Genomic DNA, 16,443 nt, shown 5'->3' on the forward strand with positions numbered 1-16,443 from the left:
TCATAATATTACTTTCATAGTGTACAATATTCTCAAGATCTTCTAATAACATTCTTAATAAAAGTAGTTCCAGATCCATACCCCAACCTAATATCTAGTTTAATTTACCTAAAAAGAAAACCCACCATATTACATCTTTACCCTGGTTAAAGTTCCCTTATTTCAATTTAATTCTCCTTTTTAATATAAAGGATATGCTCCTTTACAATTCCCGAAGTTAAATATATACATGTTTTTCAACATTAAGGGCCCCTTCCTATTTTTCCCTTTTTCTTTCTAAGTAATTCCCTCTCTTACTTCTCTTTTTTCACTTTTTGTTTCTGTATCTCTAAGCATTCTGCCATCTTTCATGCCCTCTGAAACCATTTTGTGCATCTGATTTATCTCCACTAGATCTGTATACATTTGGTCTATCTTCAATAGATCTTCCAGGCTTTTTAAAATTAATTTTGCTGATTTTTCTCCCCTTGTCTTTCTTTAATACTCTCCTCGGATCCAAGATTGAAGTTGTTTCTCTTAGATTTTCCCCATTAATTTCCTCCAGCTCCTCTTTTGATTGGCATACATCATCCAGCACACTCTCATTTCCTTCTTTGTTATTCCGTCTCTTGTTGACTATAATTCTTCAGATGATCATTGAATAATTTTGCTTCTTGGTAGTGGGATCTCACTATTTCTACTATTGTTTGAAAGGTAGATTTTGTTTCATTCCAAAATTGTCCTTGTTGTGCCATTCTGTTCCAGCTGTCCAAGAGCTTAAGCCAAGATTCGAAGCCCCCAAGTATCACAGTCCAGTTCGATGATTGTATCTGGGTCCTAATTGATCCCTGGCAAATTGATGCCAGCTAAACAGATATTCCAAGTCTTCAGAGTCAGTCCAGAGTCCGCTTTGGCTAAATAAGCCTGAACCAAGATTTAAACCCCCAAAGTACCAAGGTACAATGCAATAGTTGTATCTGCAGCCTGATGGCCTAATTCCCACAGGTTTACACCAGCTAGTTAAACACAAACATTTCCAGCTCCTGGGGCAGTTTCAGAGGATCTACTTTGGTCAAATAAGCTTGAACCGAGGTTCAAAATCCCCAAATATCACAGTCCAATTCAGTGTTTGTATCCATGTCCTGGTAGCATAGTTCCCGCAATTCTGCATCGGCCAAAACTAGAATTCCAAGTCCCTGGATGTGGTTCCAAAAAGTTAACTTTGGCCCAATATACTAATTCCCAAAGTACAGTTTAAAAAGATCCACTTTAGGGTTAATTTGTCTATATTCCAGCCAGGCATGAAAAATCAAAAAGAAATAAAAATCAGGTTTCCAAGCTTTAAACAGCAGTAGAGTGCTCAAGGTCACTGTTCTGGGCATTACACCAAAAGACTTCAAGTAGTCAAAACATAAGATAAGTCCAGACTTAACTAGTAATATCTTACGTGAAAATTTCTTAAGATTTATAACGCCAAATTATAATATTCTTAAAGTATATTTTAAATGTATTTAAATTAGTAGTTAATGTCCCATTAATCTTTATTTTCTTTGCATCCACTGTCCCTCTCTCCAGATTTTCTGCCGCTCTATGATTGATGAGATTGATAGGAGATTCTTTTTTCTGTATATAGGAATTGTCTTCTCCAGGGGTAATCATAAGCAATTAGTTGTAAAATTATATCTCACCCAATAATAATACTGATGCTGAATAGCTGATTGTTGCTTCTCTTATTGCCGGCTACCAACGACTTGCAAGCAAGCTTCCTAGCTGCTTGTTTCTGCCCGTTGGCTGATTAGGGAGTTTCCTGGATCAAACGGGGATGACTGCCGTCCCCCCATGATCAACAGGCTTCCACCCCAGTTCACCACCTCTTCGGGGTGGTTTCGAAACCCTGGGGTGTCCCAATCAGGTCAGAATTCAGCCCAGGGGACAGAGCTCCGTCCTCCTGCTGCTGTCTCATCGCGGCGTCAAGCAAGTCTACTCTCAATTTGAGTGCCTTTTCAATATACTTGGGGAAAAATAGGATCACCAGAAGCTATGGGGACCATTTGCCATTCCTTCCTAAAGCCACCATAATACAGCTTGTCTTCCCCCTCCAAATGCAAATAAAATTTTATTTATTTATTTGGTTGGTTAATTTTTTTATCGCCCATCTGGCAAGGGCCACTCTGGGTGGTTTACAACAAAGACACACAGCAGCCCAATTAAAATACCAATTCAACAGGAAAGAAAATAAAAAATAAATAAAAATAAAACAAATAAACAATACAATCAGCATGTATTAAAACACTTTTACATGAATAAACATTTAAAATTGTGGAAATGGTCATATTGTATGAAGGCTTGATGAATTCAGCAAAATGAACATCTGAAGAACTTCAAATGGTGAATGATTGGTTGTGCACAAGAATTTTGATGACTTATTCTTCCAGTTTCTTCCAAGGACTTCAAGGTGGTATATCCCCACTCCTTAATCACTCTGCGAGGGAGGTTGCATTGAGAGAATACAACTGGCTGAAGGTCACCCAGCAGGCAGAGGAAGAGGAAGAATGCTTTGCTTGTTGAAGGCTCGATTCAGTTCCTGGCACCTACTTCCTACAGTGGCCCGTCTGGGCCACCAGTGCTTGCTTGGGTGACCCAAGGGTCTGTCCAGCTCAGCAGGAAGCAGGCCTCCTCCTTCCAGTATGTTGTGAACCTGAGTCTCCCAAGTCTTAGCCTGCTGACCTCCCACCTCCACATAGGGACATTCTGCATTGAGGGTATCTCCCATTAATTCATCTGATCCTGCACAGTCTCTTCTGAAGTCAGGCTAAACCATGCATTCAGTTCTTCTCCACATCTTAAAAGAAAAATTAAATAGTATGGTAGTGAAGTGGAATCCTAACAGCAGCAGGAGAAAAGGAATGTTTAAATCTCCCTTCCTTCGACCCCCCCCCATTTTAAATATGCAAACCCATCTACCTACAGGTGCCGTCAGCTTGGGAGGGGGAACCAATCCTTGTAGAATTACTTGTAGACCTGCAATAAAAAGGACAGATATGCTGCTATTTTACAAGTTATTCTGCTTTAGAATAAAGCCAAGGACTGCTTGGCTGCATACCGTATTTTCTTTCGGGGGGAAACACACTCAGAGAACCGAAGTCCAAACCAAAACAGACATTCCACTTCTGATAAAAACACCAGATGTTTGAGATGTTATTGTGCTCTTTGTAGTGGGCATCAGAAACACTTTGGCATGGATACTACCAGCGTTGTCATTCCAGGCTGCTGGACGTGACCACGTGTGGAGGAGGTACCCATGGGCAGCGGGCAACCATCTCTGCATTTGAGCTGTTTTTCAGAGACCAAAAAAAAAGAGAAAGGAAAAGACAAAAGGGCTATAATCCCCTAACAGTGTCTGGAACCCCCTTTAAAGTTCTGTGCATGACTCAGGTAAATTGTGCAATAAAACGTCTCTCTGGAAGAGGCTTCAACATGCTGATTTCACGTTGTGTAATACATATATGACAAGTGAAACATTTTAATGCTGTGAGGGTTTTTTAGGCTCCCTACTTTGTTCAAAGATATCAGGAGATTTTCATTGTTTTGGAACAGGAGAGATATTTATTGGGTATTCAACAAATAACCAGTGTCAACTAAATGATTCCAGCGTCTTTCTCCTTCGGACAACGGGGTCGGGAAGGGGCTTCCATTCTTCGTCCAGCAACGGGTTTCTCTCACCAGAGTTCCATGGACCCGGCCAGTCTGTCAAGAAGTTCAGGTTCACCGTCTGTCCTGCTTCACCTTCCAGCAGGGGCATGGCCTCGTCATCTTGTCCATCACCCCACACTTCAGGTGTGGGGGTCTTCAGGGTCCTCCCTGTATCCCTCCTCCATTCAAGACCCCTCTCTCTCCCTCTACGCTCTCCTTCTCTTCTCTCAGTTTTCTCCTCCACACTCTGGCTTCTGTAGAAGTGGGATTTCCCTTCCTTTTCTATAATCGGCCTCTTCATCAGGCACTCTCAGTCTTTCCCACGCTCCAGTCCATGGATCCTCCATCCAGACCCACTCCCCACCTGGCAGTAACTGGTCGTTCCTCCTTTTTATATCTGCTATCCCCCCTCTATCTCCACCCTCTTCTTCCGTTCCATTCCCGCCGTTTTTCCCTCAGTCCCTTCAATAGTCAACTTTTGTATTCCTCCTTCTATCTCCTCTGTTTCAGTCCCTCGCTGGGGACTGGGCTTGCACTTCCTTCTCTGCTGTATGGAGGAGGGACAGCACTCCGGCGAGAGGGGTACCACTCTCGGCTCCTGTCTCACAAATGCATGCAGATTTCAAATCCCCTCCAAGTGCCTGATCCTCTCTACCCCCCAGACAAAACCACCACCACCACATCATCATCATCTTCATTGGCTGAAAACTGCTTAGGTTGTCTCCTTTTTTAAAAAGAAAAAAATCAATCTGATGCAGGGATTTAGGAAATTTTAACAGGGTGTATCCTTCCCATTGACAGCATTAAGAGCACAGTGGGCTGTTAATGCGCAGAGAGTTCACTGCTCTGCTCCAGGAAACCAGATCTCTCTGGGCCCAGAGGTATGACCGGAAGCGCCTTTCACTGCACGTACAGGGTGGGATGAATCCAGCATCTTGGCCCAGGTGTGGCCTGAGGCTTTTATTGTGAAATTAAAACTTCCCAGTTGTCACTGGTGGTGGCATAAGTCTGTAATATAAACACACTTATTAAAATTTTGGTGGTGTATCTCTTCTGCTTGCAAAACAATTCAAGTTCACTCTTGCCCAGGCTTATTACAACCCAGACAAAAAGATTGTTTAGTTGGCTTAATAAAAATGGTTCTCCAGTATCTGTTTGTACTGGAAAGACTTCAGATGCCTGGCTTCGGCATCACATCTGCTGGCCCTGGGAATCTGGCTTTGGAGAGTATTTGTTCCTGCACAGAAGGAAGACTCCTATGTAATTGGCCAGGACACCTGTAGAGAAGGATTGCAGTCATTCCTGCATTGCATTATAGATGAGCTGTGCTTTAGCTCTGTAGGCATCCTTCAGTCTTGAGAGACTATGGTAACATGTTCTGAATAAAGGTTTTGGAACAGTGCCTAGTGTGGCTGAGAAAGCCAATTTGAGAGTGACAATCCCTTCCACACTGAAGACAATCTGTCCCCTGTCCAGCTCCCTGATTCTACTGGTTTTGGGACTGCCTCTTTGCCTCGGCCTGCTGGACAAGGGTCTCTTTAACATGAGAGAGGCCATGATGCACTGCCTGCCTCCAGGCTGAATGCTCAGATGTCACGATCTGTTGAGGTCCATTCCCCTAACCCTTAATCCAAAATCTCGGCAGGCCTTGCTAAAACGATTCATACGTTGGAGGTCTTTGGCAGAATGGGCAGCAACTGCATCATTGGCAAAGAGGAAGTCGTGCATGTATTTCAGTTGGACTTTGGTCCTCGCTCTCAATATAGAGAGATTAAAGAGCTTGCTATCTGATCTAGTCCATAGATAGACACCTTCTATTGCAGTTCCAAAAGCGTGCTTCAGCATGACAGCAAAAAAATCCCAGAGTCAGAGCAAGGACACAGCCCTGTTTCACTCCACTTCGAATGTCAAAGGGAACTGATGTTGAGCCATTGAAAACTACAGTGCCCTTCATTTCCTCATGAAAGGACCTGATGATTTTAAGGAGTCGAGGTGGACATCCAATCTTGGGAAGTATTTTAAAAAGGCCGTCCCTGCTAACCAAATCAAAGGTCTTTGTGCTTTAGCACAACTGCAGTATCTTGGTAAGTTATCTTACCTCATCTTTAGAAAAGGATCAATCAATTTTTTGGTTGTTGTGGGTTTTCTGGGCTGTTTGGCCATGTTCTCAAGGTTTTTCTTCTTAACGTTTCTTCAGTCTCTGTGGCCAGCATCTTCAGAGGATAGGAGTAAGAACTCTGTCTGTGCTCTGGTGTTCTGATTCCTGTCATTTGAAGATGCCGGCCACAGAGACTGGCGAAATGTTAGGAAGAAAAACCTTAAGAACATGGCCAAACAGCCTGGAAAACCCACAACCACCATTGGATTCTGGCCATGAAAGCCTTCGAAAATCAATTTTTTTGTTTGGATTCTTCTTCTGCCTTGCGACCATAACATTTGTGACAGACATAACAGGGCCTGAAACCCTGTAGTAAGCCACAACAATGGGCCCATTGACTCCATGGAACTTACAGAGTTCATTTACCAAATCTCCACCCATGGGCCTACTCTAGTTGCGATCAATGTGTTTGCAATGGCGCAAAAGCAACAATAATGCAGTGACAAAATAGCGTATGCACAGCATTTTAAATTCCACATTGCCAAAGATCATGCATTTTAAAATATTTTTGGAAGCATGCCTGAATATAGGAAAAGCAGAATAGACTAATATGGTGGTTCTTGCAGTGCCAGGGAGAAAAGTGCTCAGGTAAAGAGCAATTCGATTGATTCTCTTTTTTCACACAACATAGATGCTCTTTAAGTTGTGCCATTCAATCTACCTCTTAAGAACATTTACTATGAACTTTAGGGAGCCCCTTTTAAGTGCAGCAGCATTAGAATGACTGCTAGCTTTACTACAGGAAAGCTTGGGTAATTATTCACTACTTCTAACTGCAGATTTTATTCCTTGATGGCAAGGAAAACAGGATAACCCCTGCTAGCGAGATGGTTTGAGATACGTACCCATGCCTGTGTGAGTAATATCTATTTGCAAACAGCCACCCAACTAAGTTAAGCACCTCATCTCATAAATGTCTAGCTCACATTCTACAGGAAACCCTAAACTTACAAAGCAGATTTGTAGGATGTCAGGCATCTCAAAGGGGGTGGGGTGTGGGGTGACCTTCATCTTCACCTAACACTTCTCCGATTTTTTGCAGTGCAAATGGCCAGGTGCTCTCTTGCTCACACAACCTTCTCTCCCTCTTCCGTTCGGCAAGGATTTCTAACAGGAAAAGTGTGCAGGTTGGTCGGACGGCAGCTCCCCTCAGCCCTGAATAAAGCCCAACAATTAAAAAAAAAAAGATGACTGGGACCAATAACTGTCCAACAGCATCTGGGGAGACACATATTCTCCACCCTTGGTTTGTGCAAACCCTTCTCCTTATCCAAGGCATGACACACACACATATTTTGCTTAAGAGCGAGCAAGTTCAGCTTTTTGAGGAGACCTCCAATGTATGCTATTAAAATAATGAATGAGAAACTAATTTAGACGCCATCCAATATTTTTTGAGGGGTAGAACCGTAGGACCATAGAATAATTGAGTTTGGAAGGGGCCTCTAAGGCCATCAAGTCCAACTCTCCTGCTCAAAGTAGGAATAGAAATCAAAGGAGATCTGCTGGGGGGGGGAGTTGCCTAAATTCATCTTGAGTGCCTGCCGTGTTGGAGCACTCACCACCTCTTGAGGGTCATGGGTTCCACTGTTGTACTCCTCTAACAGTTTGGAAGTTTTTTTTTCTGATATTCAATCGAATTTTGGCTTCCTGTAGCTTGAGCCCATTGTTGCTGTACTAATTAGCTCTTTTACGGTGGAGGTTGTGAAATCAGAACTTTACAATGTTGAGCCCAGTAATAATAAGACCAGAGACTGGAGGGATACACATAGGGTAGAACCATTTATTACCACACCATCAAAAGTTCAAGAGATAAGTGGGTTGCGCTAGAAGGTGAGGGAGTATAAACATTTATAATACCCTCAATATATATATATACTGTGGTATAATTCTATCCATTCTAGCATCTCTGTTCAGATAACCGGTATGTTATCTAACAGCCAGACAGGAATCTAACTTCTTATAACAGTAACCAAAATTCTGAAGGGGTAATCAACAGTTTGATGCAAAACAGAAGTATCTATGCTCTCAGCTTTGAAGAAAAAAAAGGGGCTGCTAATTTAGTGACAGAAGCATAAGCCTAGTTCAGCTGCTACTGTATATGCCCACATATGTATGCTGCACAAAGTAACTGCATTATGGATTTATCTCTCATTAAAAAAAGATACGCTGAACTTTGCATGTGCATAATCATCCTTGTACACACACATATGCATGAAGTCAGAGTTGACCAATACATGTAAAATAGGCAGAGGTGGTACCTTTAAAGAAAAAGGTATGTGTGCATCACTAGGTAAGCAACACTTCATTTTCAGAGAAAGGAAGATTATTCTTCTCTATTTCCAGTGTGACAGGTTCAAAGTAATGCTGTGTTAACGAGCATAGGACAAAGACCAGTTTAAAGAAATGATTTTAAACTTCGGCAATTCTACATCCAAAAAGCCCTCTACACTGTATCTGTACACGGCAAGGATATTACACCCATCCCAGACCGACAGTCGAATGAAGAAATAACTCAAAACACATTCCCATGACCGTTACGTTCAAAAGGCACTTGAAATGTTGCACGAAAAAAGATCGGCATTTTCATTTTACAGTCTTGTTCTGGAAGATGTGGGAGTAGGCTGGTATACAAACAGAATAAATATGTGCCTTCAGCGCAGGCTTGAGTGTCCTACCTGAAAACCCGCAGAAATCTGATATGAAGCAAGCCAAAACTCTCGTACTTTTAAGTCTGTGGAACTCCGTTACACCTAGTTCTGGATTTGTTCTTCAAGGTACAGCTCCTTTGATGCAGAGAAGCTTAGGCTGCATTTTTAATCGTGCCTGTCTGAATGGAACTCATAGAAAAATAACAGGACTTTGGGAGCCTTGCCTTGCCACTGATGCTTCTCAGCCAGAACTCTGTAGTCTAAAAAAGTTAATTACTGGAATACCATGCCTGTAAGCCCTGAGCCAAAAGGTAGTCCAAAAAAGTAACTTCTGTTTCTCAGGGGCTTCAGAACAAGTAGACTTGAGGACATGCTGCCATCTAGTGGATTCGCCGGCGCTTCCTCGAGTTGCAGGAGTGTGCCAAAAATTGCAAAATTCCAGGTGCAACAGCTTACGGGCACAGCAGAATGAAAGGAAAAAGAGAGTTGACTGTGGCAAACTCTCTTTTTCTTGGCTGCCGGGCACTGAGACCCTCCTGCCTGATGCTCAGGACAAAGAGAGCGCTCTTCTAAATAGCTTAGAAATGAGAAAACAAGAACGATAAAGTCACTGTTTTCCAAATGTATTCTTTTGGTTATCCAGTGGATTCTAGGCAGAGAGCACTGACTACATATAATACAGAGGTAAAATGGTTGCTCATTCTTTTTCTTTCCACAGGAAGGAGAGAGAATGTATTCTTTTAGTCTTTCTAACCAGCCACAGGTGGAATTGGGGCTCTTCTTCAGCACAAGCGAAAGAGAGAAAGACTGCGAGGGCTTAAGGGAAACAAACAAAGAAACATACAAACAAACAAAACCCTTCCAGCTCCCCCATTACTGGCCACGTCTTAAGTCTGTAATCATAGAATAAGAGCCGCCTTGTGATGCAGACGGGACACCCAAATGGCGACCACCGTCTCACTCACAGTCTTCTTGCAAATGGACACTCCGAGTGGTCCTGAGCATGTTCTGCAGCATGCATGGGGGAGCAATCTCTGCATCTGTAAATCTCCTTGTGTATTTGTTCCCCCCTTCCTTATGAACAGAGTCAAACGTTTTCATTGCCACAGCTTCCCGGGTGTGTCTGGAACTCATAGAAGGAGTCAGAGTTCATCCTGAGGGTTAGAAAGGGTCAGGAGAAAAGAAAGAAGAGGAAGTGTAAAACCCTGACAAAACCCACTTTCCTATTACAGTAGGACCCCCTTATTGGTGGGATCAGTATCCGCTGATTCACTTACACACAGTCTGAAAATATTAAAATTAGTATTGATTTTATATGCCATTTTAAATACGATACTTTGTTTAATATTTGTACACTTACTGTTTTTAGCTTTTGTCTATTGCCCTTTTAATGATGTGAGCCGCCTTAGGCCTTTTCAAAGAGAAAGGCAGGGTAAAATATTTTAAATAAATAAAACCCCCAAACATATATTTTTAATGGTGAAGTTATTAGAACTGGCCACGAGAGGGACTCAGACACCTATACTATGTATAGCATTCACTATTATAACAGTGTTCTGCATTTTTCAGCATCCGGGAGGGGGGCGGTCTACTATATCATTAAAAGACGACTTAGGTAGCACTGGATTTATCTGCCTCTCAGCAAAGAGACTCTGTGAGTCGGGGCAATGAATGAGTAAGAGCACCCATGTTCCAGGGGCACAGCATCCTGCCCCATCACTTCTCAACCTTGTCACACTGAGCAGCAAGATATGAACTCATATTCAGGGTCACCTTCGCTTGGAATGTCAGTGGATCACTCGATATGCATTCAAGGACTACACTTTCTGGGTGCAACTGTCGAGGAGGATGGGGAAGGCGCCTACAGGGACTCCCTGAGCAGAGCCAGGGTGGGGGTGATCCTGTGCCTTACTATGGCCCTGCTCACATAGAAACTGGAATGGCGCTCTCCCCGCTGGGTGTGGCGGTGGAGCCTACTCAAGCTAGTCCCAAAGATGAGATCTGTAAGACTACCTTCCCGTGACCCTGTCCAGGAGCGCCAGCGCCACACTGGAGCCCAGTTCAGAGTAAGCCTCTTCAGCTGGACTGAGTCCTTCAGAGGGCAGGGAGGTGCTCTGTCTCCACCCATTCAAAAGGGAAGCATGGGATGCTACACAAATGGCCCATTTCCAAAAGGCTTCCAAAAGAAGGGAAACCGCTCGTGCTGATGGGCATCACAGCAAAACTGCCCACCTTGTTTCTGGAAGTTTTTTTCCTCTTGTTTTTAATGTCTTCGACTTTCGCCAACAGCAGTTCAGCTATGGTTTTTGCGTCATGGCTGTCTATTTGCTCCCCAAAAGCATTTTTCTGCGGGAGGAAAAAAACAGAGCAAGAGAGGGAATCATTGCAGCTCTAAGCTTGAATTAGGTCTTTGGGAAACCAATGCAACTGCCACAGGCAGGACGGAAAACATTCATTCAGGCAAAGGAAGAAACGACAACTCCCCATCTAATGGCAAAAGGGAAAACTGATCTCAGGGAAAAGTATCCTTGCTGCATTTTTACAGTACTAATACAATTCCATTTGTAATTTCTTAAAGCTACATATCTAGTAGAGCTCCAGTAAATGGCTTTTATCTCCAAGGACCTTCTCAGATGCCGTAAGGAGCACTTTCTATGCAGACGAGCTAAACATGTGAATTGGACATGTATGTCACGGATCGATGGGTTTCCTTTTGCAGAGTAAGAATACATTCAAATAAGAACATCCTAAGACAGTCCAGATTGCAACAGCAGACAGTAGGTAGAGGGCAGCTGCTCCTATTTAGGGCACCCCCAGGACTAGGAGAAGAGCATTTGACAACCACCAAGGCATTTACGCACAAGCAGAGTCTTTAAAAATCACTTTTACAAAAATGCTGGAAAGGTTATCCAGTGCACAGCTTTGCCTTTTTAAATTTTGAACGTAACCATGTGCAATTTACAAAAACAGTCTAGGAGGATGACAATTCTGCCACTGCAACGAACACATCCATTAGGAAGTGGTGCGTCTACAGAGTTGGGCCTTTGCCCCATCTGCTCCCTCAGTACTGCCCATACAGGCCTCTCCCAGCCCTTCCCGGAAACATGACATCAGAGGGATGGCCTCTGAGCTAGAGTCTCCGTCATGGTTCACAGGATGTTGGTGTGAGTTTTACCTTTGCTCCTTGATGAGGATAGAATTTAACCGTCGGGTACGCTCTGATGCCTGCCGACTGACAGGTATGAGGATAAGCCTGACAGTCAATCTTCCCAGCTTTCACTTTCCCTTTCACCGTCTTTAAGAGAGAGGGGAAATCAAAAGAGAGGGAAGCTGATGTTAAAATGACGTTGCTCAAGAACAGTCCACGTTTGCTCCTCTGCCTAGAAGTAGGTTTGGCAGTAAGCCTGTTGGAAGGGGAATAAGCTGCCCAGCACTTCCACATCCGTTTAACCCCAAAGAGGCTTGAAGTAAACAACTAACGATTTGCTGCCCTTTCACAACCTCAGCGTAGGGTCAGTCCTGAAAAGGAGATGTCCAGGCCCTCCACGAAAATACCAGTTCTGGCACCCCAGAGAAAGATAAGAGCAAATCCTTGGGTCAGCGGAGCCATATGGCACACTGTCAACACCGGTGAGGAAATCCCACTTCGACTGGCTCTCCAATCCCGTCATAAACAGACCGGGCACATGTCCCAGCAATCAGAGCCCCCAGCTGCTCTAAAACTCACAAAAGCATCTGCCCCATGGCAGATTTTGACCTGGGTTCTTCTTCCCCTTGGGCTTTTAACTCTTCTACATGCTAAACTCTTCTACATGCTAATGAAGTTGGCAACACAGTCTTATGGGTGCTGACTGGACACTGCTTTCTAATGGGAAGGCCGAACTCACTCACTGTGTAGCCTAAATCCGGAAGAGCTAAAGGCCTGATGCTCAAGTTGCTATGAAATGTTTCAGCCCATTGAGGGGATCCATGACACTGTTTTGCTTCTACACTCAACCCAACCAGTGTTGAGGAGGGGATCAGAGGAAGTACACAAGGGAAAATATGTTAGAAATCATTTCTCTGGTTAGTTTGGAGAATCTGATATAGCTGCTTAATTAACAAACTTGCTGGTCCTAGAGAAAGTTATTTATTTACCTTAGCTAGGATCTCAAATTCTGGAGCAAAGTTTTGACAAGGGCCACACCAAGGGGCATAGAAGTCAACAACCCAGTGATCTTTCCCATTCAGAACTTTGTCCGTGAAGCTTTGAGGTGTCAGATCCAGGGATACCTGAGGCAAATATCTTTTACAAAGAGAGAAAATGATAGGGTTTTAGTTACATAAACAGCTTCCAAAAATGACTCATTAGTAAAAAACCAACAAAAAGCCAAAACAAAACAAAAAACTGGACAGCTTCATGTATATTATGAAATCAAAACGATAAATTTCTTACTCTCCCAAACCGAATGAGTTGAGGACTATTTGTAATTCAATTTTAAATTTTGCCTGGCTTTTTTGCCCAGTATCAAGGGGGGAATGAGATGACATACTGAAACTTCAACACAGCCATTTTTTTCCTGGTTCCAGAAAATAATTCTTTTATTGCTTCTACAGTGAGGCATTCCTTCTAATTATTTTTACCAGCCAAACAGGACAAAACCCCCAAACTTTTATAACTACATTTAAATTCTAACATATGAGATTTTTTTAACTTTTTAAAAATATATATGCATACTGACACAAGACATTTATGTGTATCAAGAGTGTGACTAAACAGACTTTCTCATATGTGTAGATGCATTATGTGGTTTTCTAGTGTTGTGTGTAAACAGACCCATCTGATGCCACTGATGTCATTTTAAAAAAAAACCCAAACATATCCACAACGGCCTATTTTACTACATTGTGAACAATCTGATGCAATAACTCACCCTAGCGCCCATCTTCTCAGTGAGTGGGCATCTCGGTGCCAGCCAGTGTAGCTACTATTAGAAGAAATACAAGCAAATATTAACATATGCTGAAAGAAGCATCCTTTGAAATGAGACGCACAAAGATTCTTTTTCTCCAGAAAAGATATGATTGTTAGCTAGCTACTGGATTCTTGTCCTAGTGAAAGCTGATAGGTCTTTATAGAAAAAAAATATGCTTGTTGGCCTTCAGTTTTGACCTGGGATCTTCTGCCTATTTTCCTCCACAGGAGTAATACTGAGACATGGAAAGGAAGGACACTGGCTGAAATCCTGCTGCTTAGTGTAGTAAGTAGCCACTAACCCGTATGCCCACACTGAATCAATGAAGAAGGAATGGGCCTACTCCAGTTGTGACTTACTACACTAAGCAACAGGATTTCAGTCACAATGTCCTACAGGTGGGAGGGGATCTAGACTATGGCACACAGAAGTCCTCTGAAGTGATATTAACAAATGCTTAGTCCTCTCTGATTGTCGGATCCACCATGATGAAGGTACCTGATAATCTCTGTGTGCACTCAGCATTCCTCGGTGGCTACCTCCTCTAACGGACCAACCTCATTGTCACTGCACATTACACTAAGGCCAACAAGCAGCAGTAAGGCGTGGTTTTCACTAGGACAGGCAACCCTTGAGGAAGTACTCATATTCTGAAAGGCTGGACTTGCAGAAAAATAAACAAGCACTCCTACAATTTTAAATCACTTCCATGTTTGTATTTTCTGTGCATTCCCACCACTGATCGTAAACAGATTCACAATGTTAATAATGAGAATTGTGAATTTATGCTGATGTAAGTGTAACTGCGTAAGTGTTATCGGCAAATTGCTGCTAAGTAATGACTGGCAAGTAACGAGGAATGCAAGTGGCAACTATTTAATGACCAGCATTTCACCGCTGCAATTTGGACAAACTACACTTCCACTGGTGTAAAATCCACGATATGGTTCTGGCCATTAGTTTCTAAAATACCCTGTTTCCCCGAAACCTGAAAATAAGCCATAGTACAATTTTTCAGGATGTTCGTAATATAAGCCCTACCTCAAAATTAAGCCCCAGTTACGTGAAACCCCACCCTCCACCATTGTGCCGCAACTAGAAGAAGATGACATGACTGTATTTGAATAAATGGAGATTGTTGTACATGAAAAAATAAAACATCCCCTGAAAATAAGCCCAAATGCACTTTTTGGAATACAAAATTAATAGAAGACCCTGTCTTATTTTCGGGGAAACAAGGTACCAATAATGGAAACAAGTAGGGAAATAGGTGTATTTTACACTAAGAATTTGAATCCAGTGTACAGAACAGGAATTAGCATATATCCTCAAGCAGCCATGTATAAATGGCTAGACACCACCTCTTTCTGAAATATTAAGTAAATTGCTTACTTACTTCACCAGAATGGGAATTTTTAATTTAGTTTTTTTTTCTGGCAAGCTAAGGAGGCAATCTAGGTGGTCAAATTACTTACTAGTATTGATAAGATGACACAGATTTCTGTGGGAAGAGTCTTATTTCAGGGTACCCTTGAACCTTTTCTTGGTGACAAAGAGAGAAATACTTTTGACAATCTATGCTGCCAACTGTAATCAGTCCATTTAGCATCTGAAACAGAAGAATAATTTATCCAACTTAGGGCAGAGGTGCAAAAACAACTGACATTAAAAATAATAATAAACCTTTGGATTTCAAAGAAAAACACTATCAGATCCACCTTCTAAAATAGTCTGCTATTCTAGCACAAGAGAAAGTGTTTGCTTAGATTTGAATATCTTGAGTATAAAGAACACACTTAAAATCCAGGGAAGGGAGAGGCTCTGCACACATACGGAAGGCCTAGGCATGCACGCATGCACAAACCCTCTCTGCTTCCTCCACAAGAATACAAAGAAGTCTTACTAACATATGTGAACTCCAATGCTACAAATGCTTTTCCTTCATAGCCTTAAAGACACCTGACTACATCGGGAAAGCAAAAAAAAAATATTTGTCTTATTTACAGTCTGCTTTTCTCCCAATGAGGGGAGCTCATAGTATTAAAAACAGCAGAATTAAAAACAAAGTAAGTTGTACATCAACAAACACTTAAAACTAGAAAACTGACTGGAATACAACTACTGTAAATAATTAAAAACAGGTAAATGCTATCGTCATTTAAAAATACCATTCATTTTAAATTTTATGCTCGCATGATGCAACCAGCATAAATTCCATAAACTGTATTCTGATGTCACAACACAGTTGGCATAACTGAGTAGCACAAGGGCCTACATAAGTTTTTCATGTGCAGCAAAATCTGCTGCAGAGGTTTATGCCAGCTGCCTTACATGGGTGGGTGTAGCGGAGAGGATTTTCTCCCACACCCTATGCAGATATAACTGGTTCGTCTGTCTGTCTCTCTTTGTGTGCCTTGTGTATATCTATCCCACTTGTTTGTGTCCATGTTTCTATGTGTAAACAAAATAGTTAAAATCTTGTGAAGACAATATCAAGGGCCACTCATTTTTAAATGAAACCATCAGGAGACGTTAGCTCCTAGTGCATGCTCATTTGCTTAAGCAGATCTTAGGTCATCTCCTTTTTTTCAAACTGATCTTTAAACATGAAGGGAAAGCAACAGGGAGGTTTCTTGAAGTTACTCCTGTCAACTTCATGGCATCATACGATAAAAGAAATAGTTGGCATTTGACTCTACACAAGGCTAAGTTTTTTAAAAGAAGTTTTTAAAAAATGCCCTTAAAAATAAGTTCTTTATTTCCACCCCCGACACAATCTATAATCCACTGGGGAAGGGAACTTTTGGTGCTAGCCTGTACATCATGAATGGATGATTACTCAGAAACTGAAATGCAGCCTAATCATGAGAACATGCTACAAATGACTTGATTCTGCATTTTATGTGAACCGCTCAGAGTACTGCTGTGGTAACGAAAGGATATACTTTGCATGCACACCCCCTGCACACATTTCATATTAAACAGGGGCATTCAAAAATACTTAATT

General features: G+C 42.2%; 1 protein-coding gene across 3 annotated transcripts in view; it reads right to left on the reverse strand.

The window, feature by feature from the left end:
* Nucleotides 1-7,593: 7,593 nt before the first annotated feature.
* DNAJC10 (DnaJ heat shock protein family (Hsp40) member C10) overlaps nucleotides 7,594-16,443 on the reverse strand; it is a 32,926-nt gene continuing 24,076 nt past the window's right edge. For 2 of the 3 annotated variants that reach the window (XM_020807771.3, XM_072981079.2), the window contains exons 18-23: nucleotides 14,912-15,045; nucleotides 13,395-13,448; nucleotides 12,619-12,766; nucleotides 11,657-11,776; nucleotides 10,714-10,827; nucleotides 7,594-9,635 (exon numbers count right to left, since the gene is read on the reverse strand). In XM_020807771.3, coding sequence (XP_020663430.3) covers nucleotides 9,624-9,635; nucleotides 10,714-10,827; nucleotides 11,657-11,776; nucleotides 12,619-12,766; nucleotides 13,395-13,448; nucleotides 14,912-15,045 — 582 coding nt within the window. In that variant the 3' untranslated portion in view covers nucleotides 7,594-9,623. Of the gene's footprint in view, nucleotides 9,636-10,713; nucleotides 10,828-11,656; nucleotides 11,777-12,618; nucleotides 12,767-13,394; nucleotides 13,449-14,910; nucleotides 15,046-16,443 lie in introns of those variants that run through there. The other variant, XM_078393729.1, reaches the window with a different exon arrangement.

The sequence above is a fragment of the Pogona vitticeps genome, chromosome 1 (assembly GCF_051106095.1).
Source record: "Pogona vitticeps strain Pit_001003342236 chromosome 1, PviZW2.1, whole genome shotgun sequence".
NCBI lineage: Eukaryota > Metazoa > Chordata > Lepidosauria > Squamata > Agamidae > Pogona > Pogona vitticeps.